General features: G+C 31.8%; 3 protein-coding genes across 4 annotated transcripts; all 3 read left to right on the forward strand.

Moving 5' to 3' along the window:
• The first annotated feature begins 967 nt into the window (after window positions 1-967).
• Window positions 968-3,458, forward strand: LOC103500896 (F-box/LRR-repeat protein At1g67190). Of its 2 annotated transcripts, none has more exons than XM_008464344.2 (2): window positions 968-1,347; window positions 1,707-3,458. In XM_008464344.2, exon 2 carries the CDS (start codon window positions 1,845-1,847, stop codon window positions 3,090-3,092), a length of 1,248 nt encoding a protein of 415 aa, XP_008462566.1. In that variant the 5' UTR covers window positions 968-1,347; window positions 1,707-1,844; the 3' UTR covers window positions 3,093-3,458. The 2 variants fall into 2 exon arrangements, with proteins under 2 accessions (XP_008462566.1, XP_008462567.1); XM_008464345.3 differs by having other exon boundaries at window positions 969-1,569.
• A 3,401-nt stretch (window positions 3,459-6,859) lies between these two features.
• On the forward strand, window positions 6,860-7,728 carry LOC103500894 (germin-like protein subfamily 3 member 2). Its single transcript, XM_008464343.3, has one exon. The coding sequence runs from the start codon at window positions 6,933-6,935 to the stop codon at window positions 7,557-7,559; it is 627 nt and encodes a 208-aa protein (XP_008462565.1). The 5' UTR covers window positions 6,860-6,932; the 3' UTR covers window positions 7,560-7,728.
• Window positions 7,729-11,545: 3,817 nt separating this feature from the next.
• LOC103500893 (CEN-like protein 2) lies at window positions 11,546-12,746 on the forward strand. Its single transcript, XM_008464342.3, has 4 exons — window positions 11,546-11,839; window positions 11,913-11,974; window positions 12,270-12,310; window positions 12,401-12,746. Exons 1-4 carry the CDS (start codon window positions 11,615-11,617, stop codon window positions 12,616-12,618), a joined length of 546 nt encoding a protein of 181 aa, XP_008462564.1. The 5' UTR covers window positions 11,546-11,614; the 3' UTR covers window positions 12,619-12,746.
• Window positions 12,747-17,018: the final 4,272 nt, after the last annotated feature.

The following is a 17,018-nucleotide window of genomic DNA, read 5'->3' on the forward strand; positions in this document are numbered from 1 at the left end:
TAGTTAATTATAATAGTTAGTAATTTTAGAAATAATAATTAAATATAAAACATTTTAAAAAAATTACAAACATAACAAAATCTCTAAAGTCTCGTTGATAAATCTCTTAGCTTCCACATTATGTTTTCATTAAATCGCATATTGGGTGAAATATTTGACTTTGTGACCTCTATAATAGATGTTTCTTTTGGGATTTGTGCCTTATAACTTTCTAATTACTTGATTAATTTAATTATTAATGGTGAAATATTAATTCATGTAAAAATCCAAACTTATCGTATGAAGTTTTGAACACTACATAGTTAACATATGACATGAATCATATTCAATAGCTCTAGTATATGAATAAGTTGATTGAATGTTTTATTTTACTAGCAACACGACCCACTTTATAATATTTTCTAATGATTTGGTTCAAATTGTTTAATGTGAGTAAGATGGTATCCTATACAAGGAGTTTATATTATATCAGACTACAAAAAATTCATATATGTTTGAAAATCAATTAATTAATGAGACCAATATTTTATAGGATAACCATGTATGACTTGATCTTAATCCAAAGTGATTTATGAACTCGTGATCAATTTTTTTGTTTGCACGGGTGAGAACACCTCAAGTCATCGACTCAATAGGTTACTCCTTTAGGAAGTTGACTAAACATGAGTTGGGAACATAATTTTACATAACAAAATTCACAATTTTCTTTATGGATAAGCAAATTTTGTGCTTTTTTAAGTATCGATTTTAGGTCTTGAATAAGGAGTTGACTCTTGTCTTGAAGGAGTTTGTTTATGGTTGAATCATAAACAAATTGTTGGTTAAAATAATTGATAGTAAATAATGAAAATATGGAACTACAAGGGTGAAACAAATATTTGAATTCAAGGGTAATTATGAACAAACTCGTAAATTACGGCCTTGCTTATACTGAATATATTCATGAACACAAGAAGTCATTTATGTATTTCATTATAGGGTTTGGAAGAAAGAGGAAGGGGGCGTAGGGTGTGGAGCATTGGGGTCAATGTTGAAAACACCCTTACTCACGCAAACGCAAAACCCTTCTCAGTCTCCACTTTCGTTATTTTCATTATTATAGTCTAATCTAATAATTCTTTTTCTTTGTTTTTAATTTTCATTTTTTCTATCTCTTCCTTTTTCTCAAGCCGTGGAATTCATAGCTCCGATTCCGATCTTATCTTTCTTCCATTTTTCAATTTCTCTAACTTCCAAAATTCCTCAATTCTTTTCCCCTGTTTTTCATCTAGGTTTTCATTTGGGCAGCGAGTTGCTATGGCCGCCGGTGTTCAAGTTCGATCTGGATCATTTTCCTCTCAGTATCGAGTAAGCCAAGTCGTCTATTGTGATTATTACGTTTTCAGATTGATAGATTAACGTTTCGATTACTTGTATAGAGAATTAGATTGGTTCAAACGGTTGATTAATTAGTCTGTTCTGTTTGTTGACGATCGATTTCCAATACAAATTTGGATATTCTGGGGATTTCGAGTGAGCAATGTCGTTTCAGTAAAACCCCAGATTCTAGATTTCGTTACTACTTTAGATGTGAGTTTTTTTTTTTTTTTTTTTTTGTGTGTGTTTCAGATCCAGGTTTTCTGTTGGGAATTTGTATTGAGTTACTTTTGCGTTTTGATTGAAAACCCTTTTTTTATTTGTTTTTTGCTTCTTAATAACTGCTGCAGATAGTACAGATGATGGACACTAGGCGGCTTTAAATCCTGTTATTCGGTGTGTATACTCATGGTTTTGGGTGCTGGAATTTGATGTTCTGTGTAAATTTCTGGAAGTAGTTGCTTCATCTTGTGCTTCCTATTTTGGGGATGGAGCATCTTCCTGTTGAAGTGATCGGTAACATACTTTCCCAGCTCAGAGGTGCCCGAGATGCAGTGATCGCTTCGGTAACTTGCAAGAAATGGAGAGAGGCTTGGCGCAATCACCTCCACACCCTCTCGTTCGATTCTCAGGATTGGCCTGTCTATCATGAACTCTCAACCAGCAGATTAGAAATTCTTATAACTCAAACAATATTTCAGACGACTGCGCTGCAACATTTGGCAATTTCAATGGAAGAAGTTGATGAATTCTCTGCGGCACCTGTGATGGCTTGGCTCATGTATACTAGGGATACTTTGCGCCAACTGCACTATAAAGTGAAGACAACCCCAATCTTCAATATTATCGAGAAGTGTGGTCGACAGAAGCTTGAAGTGCTAGCATTGGCTCATAATTCTATAACAGGTGTAGAACCCAGTTATCAGAAGTTCCCTTGCTTAAAGTCACTTTCACTGAGTCATGTCAGTGTCTCTACATTGGATTTGACCCTTCTTTTGACTACTTGTCCTAAACTTGAGAAATTGGCTCTGATCAGTCCTGATATTGCAATGTCTGATATGGAAGTTAGCAGTTCTTCATTGAAAGATATATATGTCGAAGCAATCAGTTTGGACAAGTTTATATTGGAGGCTGACACCCTTGAAGTAATGCATTTAAAAGATTGCACTCTTGAGCTGTTTGAAGTGGTTAGCAAGGGAGCTTTGAGAGTTCTAAGAATTGATGATGTAAGTGTTATCCATCTTGATATTGGCGAGAATATGGAAAATCTTGAGGTTGTAGACGTCTGCAACTTTACAATTATGTGGCCAAAATTCTACCACATGATCTCAAAATCATCAAAGTTAAGGAAGCTTCGGCTTTGGGGTGTTGTATTTGATGATGACGACGAGGTAGTGGATTTAGAGACTATTTGTATGTGTTTTCCTAGGTTAAGCCATCTATCACTTTGTTATGATTTGAAAGATGGAATCCTTCAGCATAGCTTGCAGGGGTCATCTCATTTGTTGAATGTGGTAGTGCTTGAACTTGGATGGAGTATAGTTAGTGAATTTTTCTCTGAGTGGATGGGAAAACTTCTAGGAAGGTGCCCCAATTTGAAAAAGTTGATCATATGTGGGGTTGTTTCTGAGGTCAAAAGCCATGAGGAATGCCAAACGTTAGCGAACTTTACCTTTTCCGTCGTCCAGTTGATGAGAAAGTATATGCACGTGGAGGTTCAGTTTGAATATGAATAGAAAGTTTGTGGAGGTCTCCAAGTCTATTTGAGAATTGTATGAGATTATATCTGCCCCATAAGGATTCTGACGATTCTACTTGTTCCACCGTTCATAATTCTGAAAACATTTCCCTTTCTTTACAAGCATTCATTACTTTGAGCAATTGTCAATTGCAGTCCTTGTTGACAAATGACGAACTTCTCTTTTCTTTTTCCACAGGTTCATTTCTAGAGACTTGCTAGGATTCTGTATCTATCTTCTCTGCTTGTATATTTTTCCAAGTCCCCTGAACTCTTTTTTCTTTTCCATATATACTTTAAGCAAATAGCATTCCACGTGCTTTTCATTTATACAAATTCCAAATCAGGAAATATGTTTTAATTACTTGTTTTTATAACCCTTTTTCGGCTGTTTTATTTGAGCACGAGCATAATCTGTAATGGTATTTTCAATCAAATCTGAGGCAGGAGCACTGTCGAGGGACTCTAATCTTCCAAGCTGCAAGGTTAACACTTTGATAAATCTATCCTCTGATATGTTAGGAGCATTGGCATGGAAGCTTTGCACAGTTTTGTTTTTTGTTTTTTGTTTTTTTTGCTTAAATGACAATGCCATCAAAATATTTGTTTCTTCAGATTATAGATTTCGTATAGTTTATGAACGAATGGCCATCTGTTGAGTTTTACAGATAGGCATAGCTCTTGCATTGTATGTATAACTTGGAAGTATTGAATCAAAACCTCTTATTTACCATAGGCCACATCTAGTAAAGCCAGCTTGTATTATTTGCCTGTAAGATAGCTCCATGGCCAGCTTTTTTTTTAATTTACATACATATTCTTTTGACTGATTGTATTTAAGGGCCACAAGGGCAGCCAATTTTGTTTGTTTTCAAAATTGATTACAAGCCACAGCTGTTAGTTGTTTTGCAGGTCGGTAATGTTAAAAAAGATGCATCCACCCAATATTCTCTCATTCTGTTTCTTGGTGTTTAGCTCATTTAAGCCATTTGTATTCTTTTGTGATATACCCCGATTACACACGAGTATCGTAAAAGTGTGAGGAAGGTAACGGGAGCAAGCGAATTTGTAAGGGCTGGGTGCTTTGACATTATCTGTTTCTAGTATTCTCTATGAGAATTAGGAGATATAGAAAGCTCTGAAATTTTATTTCATGTTATCGATCTATAATTGAAATTGTAGTATTGAGGTTGCTATTTGTTATTTGGTTATTAAATCAGGTTCGCTTTTCATTACTTTGTTACTTTATAGTTGATAATTAATTTGCAAGTTTTGGTGTATGCCAATTGCCAACTATATTTTGATGTGCTCCCAACGTGCATCAATCTGTCCTAGAGGATAGAGTCAGAATTTTGAGGTGGCGGTCTCTTTCATTTTAGGTTGCTTTTGGGGTTAATATTTTTCAATGATTTATTACATCACGTTGAGATAGAGATTTAGGATCCATTCAGATTATTTCTTGTTTGTTTGCAAAAGCATCTTCTAGGTGAAAAAAAATGTTTGTAAAGTAATAAGAAAGTTAATCCCTCATTGTGCAAAGTTCAATTGACACTTTCTTGTATTTTTTTTTGTTTATTTTTAAACTTTAAACTAATAATTGTATCAAATTAAACTCTAAATTTACATAAATATATCAATTTAAACTTTCAATTTTCATAAGTATGTTTGAATAAAACACAATGGAAGATTTAAATTGATATAATTGTTAGTTCATAATCGCAATTTAGAGAATTTGTTCAAAGTTTAAATTTATATTTTCCTCTATATGAGTGAAAAAGCTTCTCTTTTTTAAGGCAAAATTATGACTTTGAAATTAATTGGTTTAAAGTAAACTAGCAATCTTTCGGGTGTGTTGTAGTGTGAATTTTGTCATTTTATATGGATGTGAGCATATCTCATTTGAGATATAATGTATACTCTTGACTAAAATAGCTAGGGGATTGAATTGGAAAATTTCCACCTAATGTTAGAACTCAAAAAGGAGGGAAAAAAGACCCTTTATTGTAAGGAGATTAGGACTACTACGAAATAAAGTCTTTGGTGCAATTCTATTAATTTATGAGCTTATAGACAATTTTCGATGAAAGGAAAAAATGAGGCGTAGTGAAGAAAAAGTTAACAAATGCTCCAGTTCATCTCACTTAAGATTTCTAATTATATTTTCCACCTTCCTATTTTTAATAGAAAAAAAAAAGTTACATTCATATATTTTCAAATATAGCAAAATTTAATCAAAATATTTATAAAATATAGCAAAACGACAATCTATCTATAATAGACAACTATTTGTGTCATGATAGACACACATAGTCTATTCTTGAAGCAAATGAAAAAATAAATCATATTTTTTATTCAAATTTCTTTACACTAATTGAACTATTGAGCTAACTCTCATTTTGACTCACCGTATTAGTGTAGTTATAGTTACTTTTCAATCAATCTTGTTTTATTTATTTAATTACTTTTGTTTGTTAGAATAATATAATCAGTATGATTTGGACTTCATTAAATCAAATGTTACTTTTTAATCTTTCTTCATCATGTGTGTAGTTAATTTGTGTGTATATGTAACATGTCCAAATAATTTTGATCACTGTGTAATATATAAATTATATGAGAAGTAATTATAAAAGGGAAATCAAAAGAATAATGCTAAGTAATAATAACCCCCACATTACAAATGGGCACATAATTAATCATTCATGCACCATCCTTCTTCCTTAAGCCTCAAGTAAAAATATATATAGTGGTTGGCAGCTAATGTTATTTGTGAGCAAACAAGCATGCACCACCATTCCATGATATACAATCATGGCATTCATATATATTGCCCATTTTCACAAGTAATATTATGCCTACATTAAAACTTTACTATATGAAATAATCAAACGATTGATCATAAATAAATATATCATACCCTATGCATGAACACTTGATATATCATTTTCTCAAAGTTTTAATTTGCTTCCCTATTGTATAATATTTATCATCTTTTACTTAAAATTGAGATTTCAGGTGTGTTTGTGTGCTTATTTATTTATTTATTGGAAAAAATGAGAAAGGGGGTGGTGGTGGAGAACAAGAAAGTAATGAATTGAAGGTGGGTGTTGGTTGAGATTTTAAAAAAGTTCTTAATTAGGTGCATGGGTGATAAAAATATCATCATGATGCAAGAGTAATAATAATTAAGGATGTATATACTCGATACTTATTCTATTAAATCTTAAATTCAGTCATTTAATGAAGTTGACTTTTATTGAAATTGTTAAATAATAATGTTAAAAGAAGATTAACATATGAATATATCTTCAAAGTTATTTAAAAAGTTAATAACTATATTGAAAAGAAAAATCAACCACAATGTAATTGCATGAACAAGAATAAAAATTATAGATAAAAATAATAAATAATAAATAATAGAAAAGTTTTGACATATATAAAAAAAAAATCAAACCAACGAAAAAAGAACTTATAGAACATCTATCAACTTTTATCATTATAAACATATATAATTGATGGTATTAGTAATAATAAACATGTATTAGATTTTATCTTTAGATGGCAAAAAAATGTAGAAAATTTCAATATAATATTTGAATAGCTCAAAGTATAAATAAAAAAAAATAAAACAAATTAACATATTAATTCTTCCTATTATGTTTACTTATTATTACTTTTTAATATTTCATGAATTTATTTTAGTGATATAATAGAAGAGAATAGAAAGGGAAAGCTCTCTTCCATCCTTCCATATAAACCCTTCAAACACCCCAAGATTATTGGACTCATCAAACTTCACAAAAAAAAAAATTGATCACTCACAGAAGTTCAAATCAAAATGTGTCTCAAAATCGTCCTCATACCCATTTTATTAATTCTCACAATCGCCATGGCCTCCGATCCCGACCCACTTCAAGATTTCTGCATCCCAAATCCCAAATCTTTTCCTAATCAATTATGCAAGAACTCAACCGCCGTCACAGCCGACGACTTCGTCTTCTCCGGCGCAAAATCTGCCGGACCCTTCTCGGAAACTGGATTTGCAACCGTAGCGGCAAACCCAATCAATTTCCCAGGATTGAACACGCTGGGAATGTCGTTGGTTCGCGTCGATCTAAAAGAAGGAGCAATAAATCCGCCGCACGTGCACCCACGGGCGGCAGAAATGGTGTACGTGGTTCAGGGGAAGGTTTATGCGGGTTTTGTTGACTCGGGGAACAGGGTTTACGCGAAGGTAATTGAAGAAGGGGAAGTGATGGTGATACCGAGAGGGGTGGTTCATTTTCAGATGAACGTTGGGAAGAGAAGAGCGACGGTTTTTGGGTGTTTCAATAGTCAGAATCCGGGAACTCAGAAAATGGCTGCGGCCATTTTTGGGTCTGGGATTAAAGAAGAGCTTTTGGAGAAGGCTTTTGGGTTGAGTTCTAAGGAAATTAGGAGGATGAAGAGAATGTTTGATTCTTAGACATTTTTATATATATATATATATATATATATAATTTATTCTTACATTTTATGTTGTGATGAGTTTTGATTTCGATTTTTTGTTTTTGTTGATGGATTAGGTGTTGTTGCATGTTGTGCGAGCGAATTGGATACTGATCAATGAAAGGTATTAGTTAGTTGAGTATATATAAGCCACCAACTATTATTTTAAAATTGAACTTTCGTATATTTAGTGATTTAAATTTTAATTAACGCTGCTAAGGTACTCGAACTTTTTAAGACGAATTGTAAGGTTACGTTGGTAATGTAATACTTTAGTTTCAATTCGAGAATAATATCACAAGAGTCTTATCTAATTAACGTGGATTTTGATTGTACTTGAACAAAAGTATACTTTTTAAACTCAAGTTTATTTATAACGACGTCTAATAACGCATATCCTCTAAAAGACTAGCCTAAATCAACACTATACAAACTTAAACGAAAATATAAAAGAAAAAAAATGATTATGTGTAACGACCCAACTCCTTATACTAAGTTGAAACCGTTAAAATTTCAAAATACAAATAAAGTTTGTAAAGTTTGGATAAAACGAAACAAAACCTCAAAAATTTAATTATTTAAAAACCTAATCAAAAGTAATTTGCGATACATAAACAAATATTAAAATCCTAACTCGGACCCTATCTAATTTTAAAGAAATGAAATAACAAATAAAGAATAATTAAAAGGCAAACATTCAAGGTTTAAACTCGGATATAAAGCGGAAGCAGAGATCCCTATGACTCACCATGGTCACTTCTGGTCGCTCGCCAGTTTGTCCTTGTCCTTACCTCTGCCCCTACCTGGAAAATATGAAATGCAAAGAGTGAGTATAAAATACTCAGTAAAGGACCCACTACTAATCCCACTATGTGCCTATTAACTTTCTATTAGAGTCCTGAAAATGGTACCCAAGAACTGGCACGTTCTCGAACACGTGAAATATGTGATCTCGTAGGAACAAAATCTAATCTTCGGTGACCCAAAAGAACACCTAGGACAAACTAGTCTGTAGCGTACCCGGAGGAAACACTAAGACAATCGGGCTGCGAGGATCCCGTCGAATCACTCGAATCATGTCTATATCAATGTCAGACTGGCGGTCCCATCGGATTACGCAGTCCTAAATAGGTGGTGATCTCGGAGGACACTCATGCAGGTACGACTCTAATAGGATAAGCTAACATGCACCCTAACCACAACATACACATAACATAGCATCCTATCATCATATCACATAACATCATCATGTCAAAACATATTATCATAACAAGCCACAACATCATGTCATACCGTATCATCATATCAAATCACATCATCAGTCACATCATATCCTCCTTAATTGACATATGTTATGCAGTCTAGTCCTCAATGTGCATAACTAAGAATGTAGGCGATCTCTTAATTCTAGTCGTAGAGCTAGAAGGAGAATCTCTTACCTGGAGATTTGCTCAACGAGTCCTAACAGCAAGGTCACGCTTTCCCAGTAACGACGTCCTACTGGTTAGAACACAAACTTCTCATAACTTGATCACCAATCGATCAAAACTCCAGACATTCTAATGAAGTAACTTACCTTAGGTCGAAGTTGCGACTTGAGCTCCTAACTGGAGAAGTCCCACGCTCCAAGAATTAGTTGGTCTAAGCTGTTCTTTTAAGAGAAATAATTTAATTTAATCCAAATTAAATTATTTAGGTTTAAAAATTTTAAGTCTTGGCTGGGTATGCCAAAAACCCATTCAACTTACCAAAACTAGGTGGGGAACGAACCAAAATAGTCTTGGCGGCTCAAAAAGGTAGCGGCTCGGTTGGAGTAGAGAATTCGACTCAGGGATGGCGCACGGCTCGCACGCGTGCTCGGTTGGAGGGCGGCTCGGTTTCTTCGTGCGCGGCTAACGGAGATGCGCGTACGGCTGGCAGCTGGCGGCTCGGCTTCACGCGGCACGCGGACGGCTGGAGGCGCGGAACGGCTGGGCAATGTGGCTCGGGTCTTCTGGTTTGGATAGGAGCGACGTCATGACGGGGCTGGCCTCGACGGCGACCGACGCTACCAACCGCTTGACCTGTGACGAGGAGCGACGAACTTTGACGAAGAATAGACGGCCGCGATGGCTCCCAGGCGGAGGAGTCCAGACCAAGTGAAAGAAAGACGGACGGCGGGGCTCCACGTGAGCGGCTGGAGACGCGGCTGAGCGAGCGGCTGGGCGACGCGGCTGACGGAAGAACTTGGGCGGACAGCAGATCGACTGCACGACGGAGGCGACGGAGAGCGGCGAAACGCGGCGGCTAGTGTTTCTTCCTCTTCCTTTTTCCCTTTTTTTGTTTTTCTTGTGCACGAGTTCCAAGGCTCATTTATACAAAAAAAACCCAATTGTATTTCCAAAACAACCCAACCACCTCTCTCCTCATCTAAATCTCACCAAATTTCCCTTTTTCTCTTCTTTTTATCTTTTCACAAATAAAACACATAGTCTCTCCCCTCAACCAACCAAGCATCTTGAATTTAACAAACTAAACTTTTTCTTTTCCATAAATCAATACATTATTCTCACAATTCAATTGTTAAGTCCTTAAGTCCAAAATACCCCCAAACATACCTAGCCAACACAAACATAAATTCCAACTTAACAAATTTTGATATTTTAAACTTTCCAATAGAACTAAATCTCCATACGATAAAATCTTCAACATTTAAATAACACCCAAAAATCTCAAAATCGTACTTAAGATAATAATATTAAATTCCTAAATTTTGGGGCGTTACATTATGGTGGGAGGGGTCAGTTACAATGTCCATCATCGTAAGGCATTTATCGAAAATATATATTTAAAAAGTTTTTCATAAAATAAGGTTGAAATGGACAAATAGGTTTTATGTAAAAAATGAAAGAAGACATATATGAATATCATTTATAACAAAATAGTAAAAAAAGATTTATGTATATAAAGATATATATTTCTTTTAAAAAGGCATGCATCCATGGACAACATCTATGTAAATATAAAAATTCAAACTTAAAATTTGGTTCCGTAAATTTCCCCTTTCCTTAAGAACATACTAACAAAAAAGAAAAAAAAAAAGTGACAAATATTTTTTATCTTTAAAAGTTTAATTTTCCTTCCATATTTGTTTTAAATAAATAGATCGAGTACCGATTGAAACTTGATTAAGAAAGAGACATTTTAAAATTAACAATAACTTTCTCATACACAATAATTGAACTTGTTATCTTTTATTCACAAATTATTTTATCAGATTTTATGTGTCCAAGGCACACCTTCTAAAATCAATATTATTAGAAGTGACTATTTTTTTTCTATTTTCACAGAAATGTGGTTGGAAAGTATTTAAGATAAAAATGTTGGTGAGTTGAATTCTTCTATTTTTATTGTAATTAAAAAAAATAAAGGTTTCTGTTGGAAATAACTTATTTGGCTTGATCTAAATAGCAAGTAACAAATATTGTCCCACATTAATAAATTTTGAAGTGGAAAGAGGACATAATCTCAAGTCTTGAAAGGGGACTACAAATTGAGTAAGTGGTGATAGTATAATCCTATTCCACACATGCATCAATTCTTTTAAGACTTTGTTTCTATTCGTACTACGTAAGTACTAGGAAGCCTTTTATTTTTTGAGTGTATTTAATTTTAAAAACGATTATTTGATGTCATTGCAATTTTCATTTTAATATCACATAGTTGAACTTTAAAAAGTGTGTAATATGTGTTTAGATTAATTTTAGATTATGTTAGTAATATGGATATTTACTTATTAGTCATCTCCCTTGCTGATCCCCTCTATCTTCTAGTACCTCCTTAAGAAAATATATTCATAATATTGTGTAATATTATATAATTGGGACCGCCAAAGTTGTACGAAAAAAGTAACTTTATAACTTTATATTTGTAGTTTAGTTAAGGCTTGAGGAAGTTATAAATAAAGGGGTCCTGTAAGAAAGAAAGAAAGTGTGTGGGTGTGTGTGCTTTACTTCTAATCTGAAAGAAGAAGAAAAAAGATTGAAATTAATTATGGCAATTAGATCAAAAATAGGATCAGGTGAGCTGCAGAATCCTCTTGTTCTTGGAAGAGTAATTGGAGATGTTGTTGATCCCTTCAGTCCAACCATTAAAATGTCTGTCACTTTCACCAATAACAAACAAGTCCTCAATGGCCATGAATTCTTCCCTTCTTCTCTTTCCCTCAAACCTAGGGTTCATATTCAGGGAGAAGATATGAGATCATTGTTCACTCTGGTAAATCATTAACTTTTTTTTACCTTTTTTTTTTCTTAAGAAAGATTGATAATTTTTTAATCTTTTTGGTTAGGTTATGGTTGACCCTGATGTTCCTGGCCCTAGTGATCCTTACTTGAGGGAACACCTTCACTGGTATATAAAAACTTCCATTCATTTCTAAATGTTGAGCTCTCTATTGTTGAAAAAATGTGAACTTTGAGAAAACCCATTTCCAAAATAGTAATTTCTTTCTATTTAAGAGCCTGTCTTGTATCATTTTCTCAATGGTATTTTTGAAATATATATTTATTTTTTATTTTAAAGATGCAAAATTGAAAACCCATACCACTGAACCCAATTTTGATCAACAAATTGGAAATGGTAATTACCTAATTTTTGGGCTTTATTTGGATCTTCTTTTTTTTTTTTTTTTTTTTTTGCTTTTCAGGTTGGTGACTGACATTCCAGGAACTACTGATGCTACTTTTGGTATAGGTTACTATCTTTTAAAAAATAAATAAATGTGTTTGTTTTTAAATTAATTTAATTAAAAATGCTTGGGATGTATATATGAGACAGGAAAAGAAGAAATGAGCTATGAAATTCCAAAGCCAACAATAGGAATTCACAGGTTTGTGTTTATTCTGTTCAAACAAAAGCGTCGTCGTTCTGTGAATCCTCCTTCATCAAGGGATCGTTTCAACACTCGAAGATTTTCTTGTGAGAATGATTTGGGTCTTCCTGTTGCTGCTGTCTATTTCAATGCTCAAAGAGAAACTGCTGCAAGGAGGCGATAAATATCAAAATCCTCCTCCTCCTCCTCCTCATCATCATCTTTTAATCACTTAATTAATTAATGCCACATGCATTTATATGTATCATTCTAATTTTATGGATTATGTTTACAAAGGATAAAATATTTGTTATTGGCTGTTTTTTTTTTTTTTTTTTTTTTTTTTTTTTTTTTTTTTTTTTTTTTTTTTTAATGTTCTATGGATACATTTAATACAATTTATTTGATATAGTTATCACTAATTTACGTAATTCTAACTCTTATTAATTCAAGACAATGATTATACTCTTTATATTAACCAGTTATATACGTTATTATATAGAGTTTAGTTTTTTATTATGTGTAGTACAATTAGTTAAAGCTACAACAAATTTTCTAATATAATATGTTATCTTATTTAGGTTAGGTTTGCCATTTATTTATTTATTTAAATTATGTGAAGTTTGGAATTTTCTATAATAACCAACGTTATAAGATTAATTTTCATTTTTAATTCGACAACCATGATTGAGATGAAGATCAAATTTTCATAAAGAATGCACCTAAGTGATTCATTATCTCTTCACCATATAAAAATTAAAAAATAATACTATTTTGAAAAATAAGTTTTAATCTTGTTTTGGTATGATAGAGAGATGGAGAATACGTAGATAAATACATTTTAGAATACACCTAATCATTGCTCTAAAAATATGCTAAAGTTAATTTTAGTTTTATGTATGTAAATCACATTTCTAATGTGTTAGATAAAATATTAAATTAATTTAAAAATATAAAAGCAATAGAAAACTTTAAACCAATGTAATTAACTCCTATTTAATTTCTTGAATTTTTCATATGTGATTTTTTTTTTCGAGATGTCACGATGTTGTACCTTAAAAGTATGATGAATTTTGATGATTATATGCAAAGAAGCTACAAATGTATCAATCTAACTAAGATGTTTTAATGTAACTCTTGAGCCTACTTTCTTTTAACGGTCGGATTAAGAATAATAACTTTAGCTTTACAATTATCTTCTCCTTGCAAAAAATATGAAGTAAAGGAATTGAAAAAGGTAATAATATGTAGACAAAATTTGGACACGTGTTTTTTCTTCCTCCAAGGAAGAAAGGTTTTAAGATCCAAAAGAAGAAGTATTTTATAACAGATATTTTGTTTAATATATATATGTATATCTATATATATATACATGAAAGGAAGAGAAGAAAAAGCTGTTTTTATAGATTTATATATTTCTTTTTTAAGAATAATAAATAATAAAAATAGTTTAGAAATGGTTGAAGGAGGGAAACTTTATCAGGCAAAAAAGGATAAGACATGAGAAGAAAAAGGTGCGGTTTGGTTTGAATCGTGCAATTAAGAGAATCTCTTTGTACTCTTTGATATAACACTTAACTCAAACACACACTCCCTCTCCCCCATACCATTATTATACTTCCTATTTTTACTATTCAATTTCACCCCCTTTTTTCTTTATATATATATATAAAATAATACAACTCATTATATACACACACATACACTATTCTCTAACATGACATACGTATTAAAATTAAAAAAAAAAAAGATTTGGAGTATGTTACGTTCAATTACCAATTTAATTCTAAAAATTTGATGAAAAGAATCTCCTAAATTATTCATGTTATTAGAAGTCACTTACAAACTAAACGGTGTAATTATATCTATGCGTTGAGATAAGATTGTATCTTATTATCGAATAATAAATATATTTGTAGATATGTTGATATATCTATTGATGTATTTAGTCCAACATAAATGACTAGTAACTACAATATTCATAACTTACTTTTGGAATAAAAACAATCCACTTATTAATCTTAATAAATTTCAAGATGCTATATTTTTCTATCAAAATTTTCTCATTTACATGTATGCATAAGGAATAACTAAAAATCGTTAAAAGGAAGATAACTTAACTAACATGTAATTTGTAAATTATCAAACTATAAAATTGATTTGTATTTAGCATAACATCGGTAGTAGTACAAGCGCTATATACTTGTTTTGATTTTTTCTATATCATTTCTTCTTATGTCTTTACTAATTTGCAGCATTGATTCCGATGAGTAACTATATGTTATAATCATTTTTTAAGCAAGCAACTATATGATAATATTTGATCATAATATATTAATAATGCAACATGTATAAATATCATGCAAACTTCCTTTAGGAAATAAATTTTTTTAGTTCGTAGGATGACAACCAAAAAGTACATAAATGAATGGACCTGTTTGAAATGAGAGGAATGGTTTCTTTTTTGAGACGTTTCAAATAATAATAATAATAATAATAATAGGAGTTACCAATAATATGAATAATGTACAATTTCTTGTTTTGGTTGGCACATGTATATAAAAACTTCAAAATTAGGTATGGTGACATGACTAGATAGGCAGGAATGAGAAGGCATGCCAAGATCCTTAGGTATACAAAATCTAGATTCCCAATTCTCTAAGTGTTACAATAGGTTAGGTATTGGTTACCCTATCTAATTTTTATTCATCTCATATGATTGTTGATACACAAATTATTGCACAAAGACAATTTACACTAGCTTGCACACAATCTAGTATACACTACACGAGAGCTTGAATTTTTAAGTGAGAGATGGAGAAAAGAGGGTAGTAAAACTTTAGGTTAGATTTTTCGAATGAGAAAGAGAAATTACATTTGTTGGAATTATTGACCGTGTATATATATATATATATATATATACAAAGGTTAATTAGTCCATGATTTCAAACCAAGGGGATTTCCTAAACTAGGGGTACAAGATACATACTCGATATGGTATTTGCTCACCATAACCTTGACTAGCACAACCACGACAGATCCGTGAGATTTAAAGCTAGCTAAGGATTTTAGCCACAATTCTTTTATCTTTTCTAACTTTTAGGTTTTGTTTTATTAGGCCGTGATCTAGGGCTTTAATATAGGTATTGTAGTTGCATGTTTATGCAGTACTCTATTTCTATTTGTTTTTGTTTTGATCTACTCATTTAGATTTCCATTTCCATTTCCATTGGATCCTTAGTTAAATATGTGTGTGGGAAAGAGCTGCCCATAATAATGGAAGGATTAGGGGATGTTAAAAAGAGTACATAAGCGATAAGTTAATATTAGAGGGCAAAAACTAATTGATATACATTCTTAGATCATTATTTGCAACCAACAAGAATAAGTACTTTTGAACGTGTCATATTATTAACCACACTTACATGTTTTGTGTTTTATTTTATAATTTCCACATATTTATAAGAGTAAAAAGGCATAATAATGATATATATGTCAATTCCTATCCCATCCATCTCTCCCCTCTTCCATCCCCTCAATATTATCTCTTGTCCCTTTTCACTGTATGCTTTGTCAATTTGATACTCTTTTTCAACTTTCTCTATCAACCACTTCTATGACTCTTTCTTTCAATCCTCTTTTGCCGCCTTCCCTTTATTGTTCTTCCCTTTACACTTTACTACCTCTCATTTGTCCATCTTCCAGTTCTTGTTAAATTTTTCGATTAGTTTTTATAATGTCAACGTCCCTCGTATATAATGGTCATTGGATTTTGAATGAATAAACCATTAGAAATATATTTTTCGTCATTAGTTCATATCTTTCGTGGACAATTTTTTTTACAAGTAATTTGTGGTATGTAAGTGATTTGATATATTAAAAAAAAAAAAAACAAACGAAGTATGAAAAATTCAAACATCTTACCTCATTATTATTGATATAGTTTGTTTGTGTCAACTATATTTATGTTCATGTTGTCAACTAGGTCAAGTAATTTATTGGTTAAAAACAATTAATTTAAATTTCTTGTTATATTATATGATATAAACGTTAACGACAAAGGTTAAAACATGTGTTAGGTAGATTTTAAGAACTAAACAAATTATTTGCCCCTCAAGAAATTAAAAAACAAAACTTACCATAAAAAAAATTACAACTTACCATGCAGTAATTACTTGTCTCTCTAAAGATTTTATATCCTATCAAGTTTTTCGATGTATATAATTGAGTGAATGATAATAAGTTAAATTAAAACTCCATGACCATACGACCGTGACCTTTCACCTTAAAGATTGTTAATACAATCATTTGGATCAACATTTATTTGATCTTAATTTTATTGAATAGAGAACACACTAGTCAAATGTTATAGGTGAATAACATAATTCAACTAACATAAAATATATACTATCAAAACCTTGTGAAAATATAATGGTTCAAATCTTGTATCATCAAGAATTTTTAGAAATGGTACATTACTTTTTTGGGTCTCTAGATTTTAGGTTTAGATTTTATTAGATACTAAATTTCAAAATGTTATGATTTTAGTTTTGAGTTTGATTTCAATAATACAAATAGAAGTTT

Source organism: Cucumis melo, chromosome 8, assembly GCF_025177605.1.
Source record: "Cucumis melo cultivar AY chromosome 8, USDA_Cmelo_AY_1.0, whole genome shotgun sequence".
Taxonomy (NCBI): Eukaryota; Viridiplantae; Streptophyta; class Magnoliopsida; order Cucurbitales; family Cucurbitaceae; genus Cucumis; species Cucumis melo.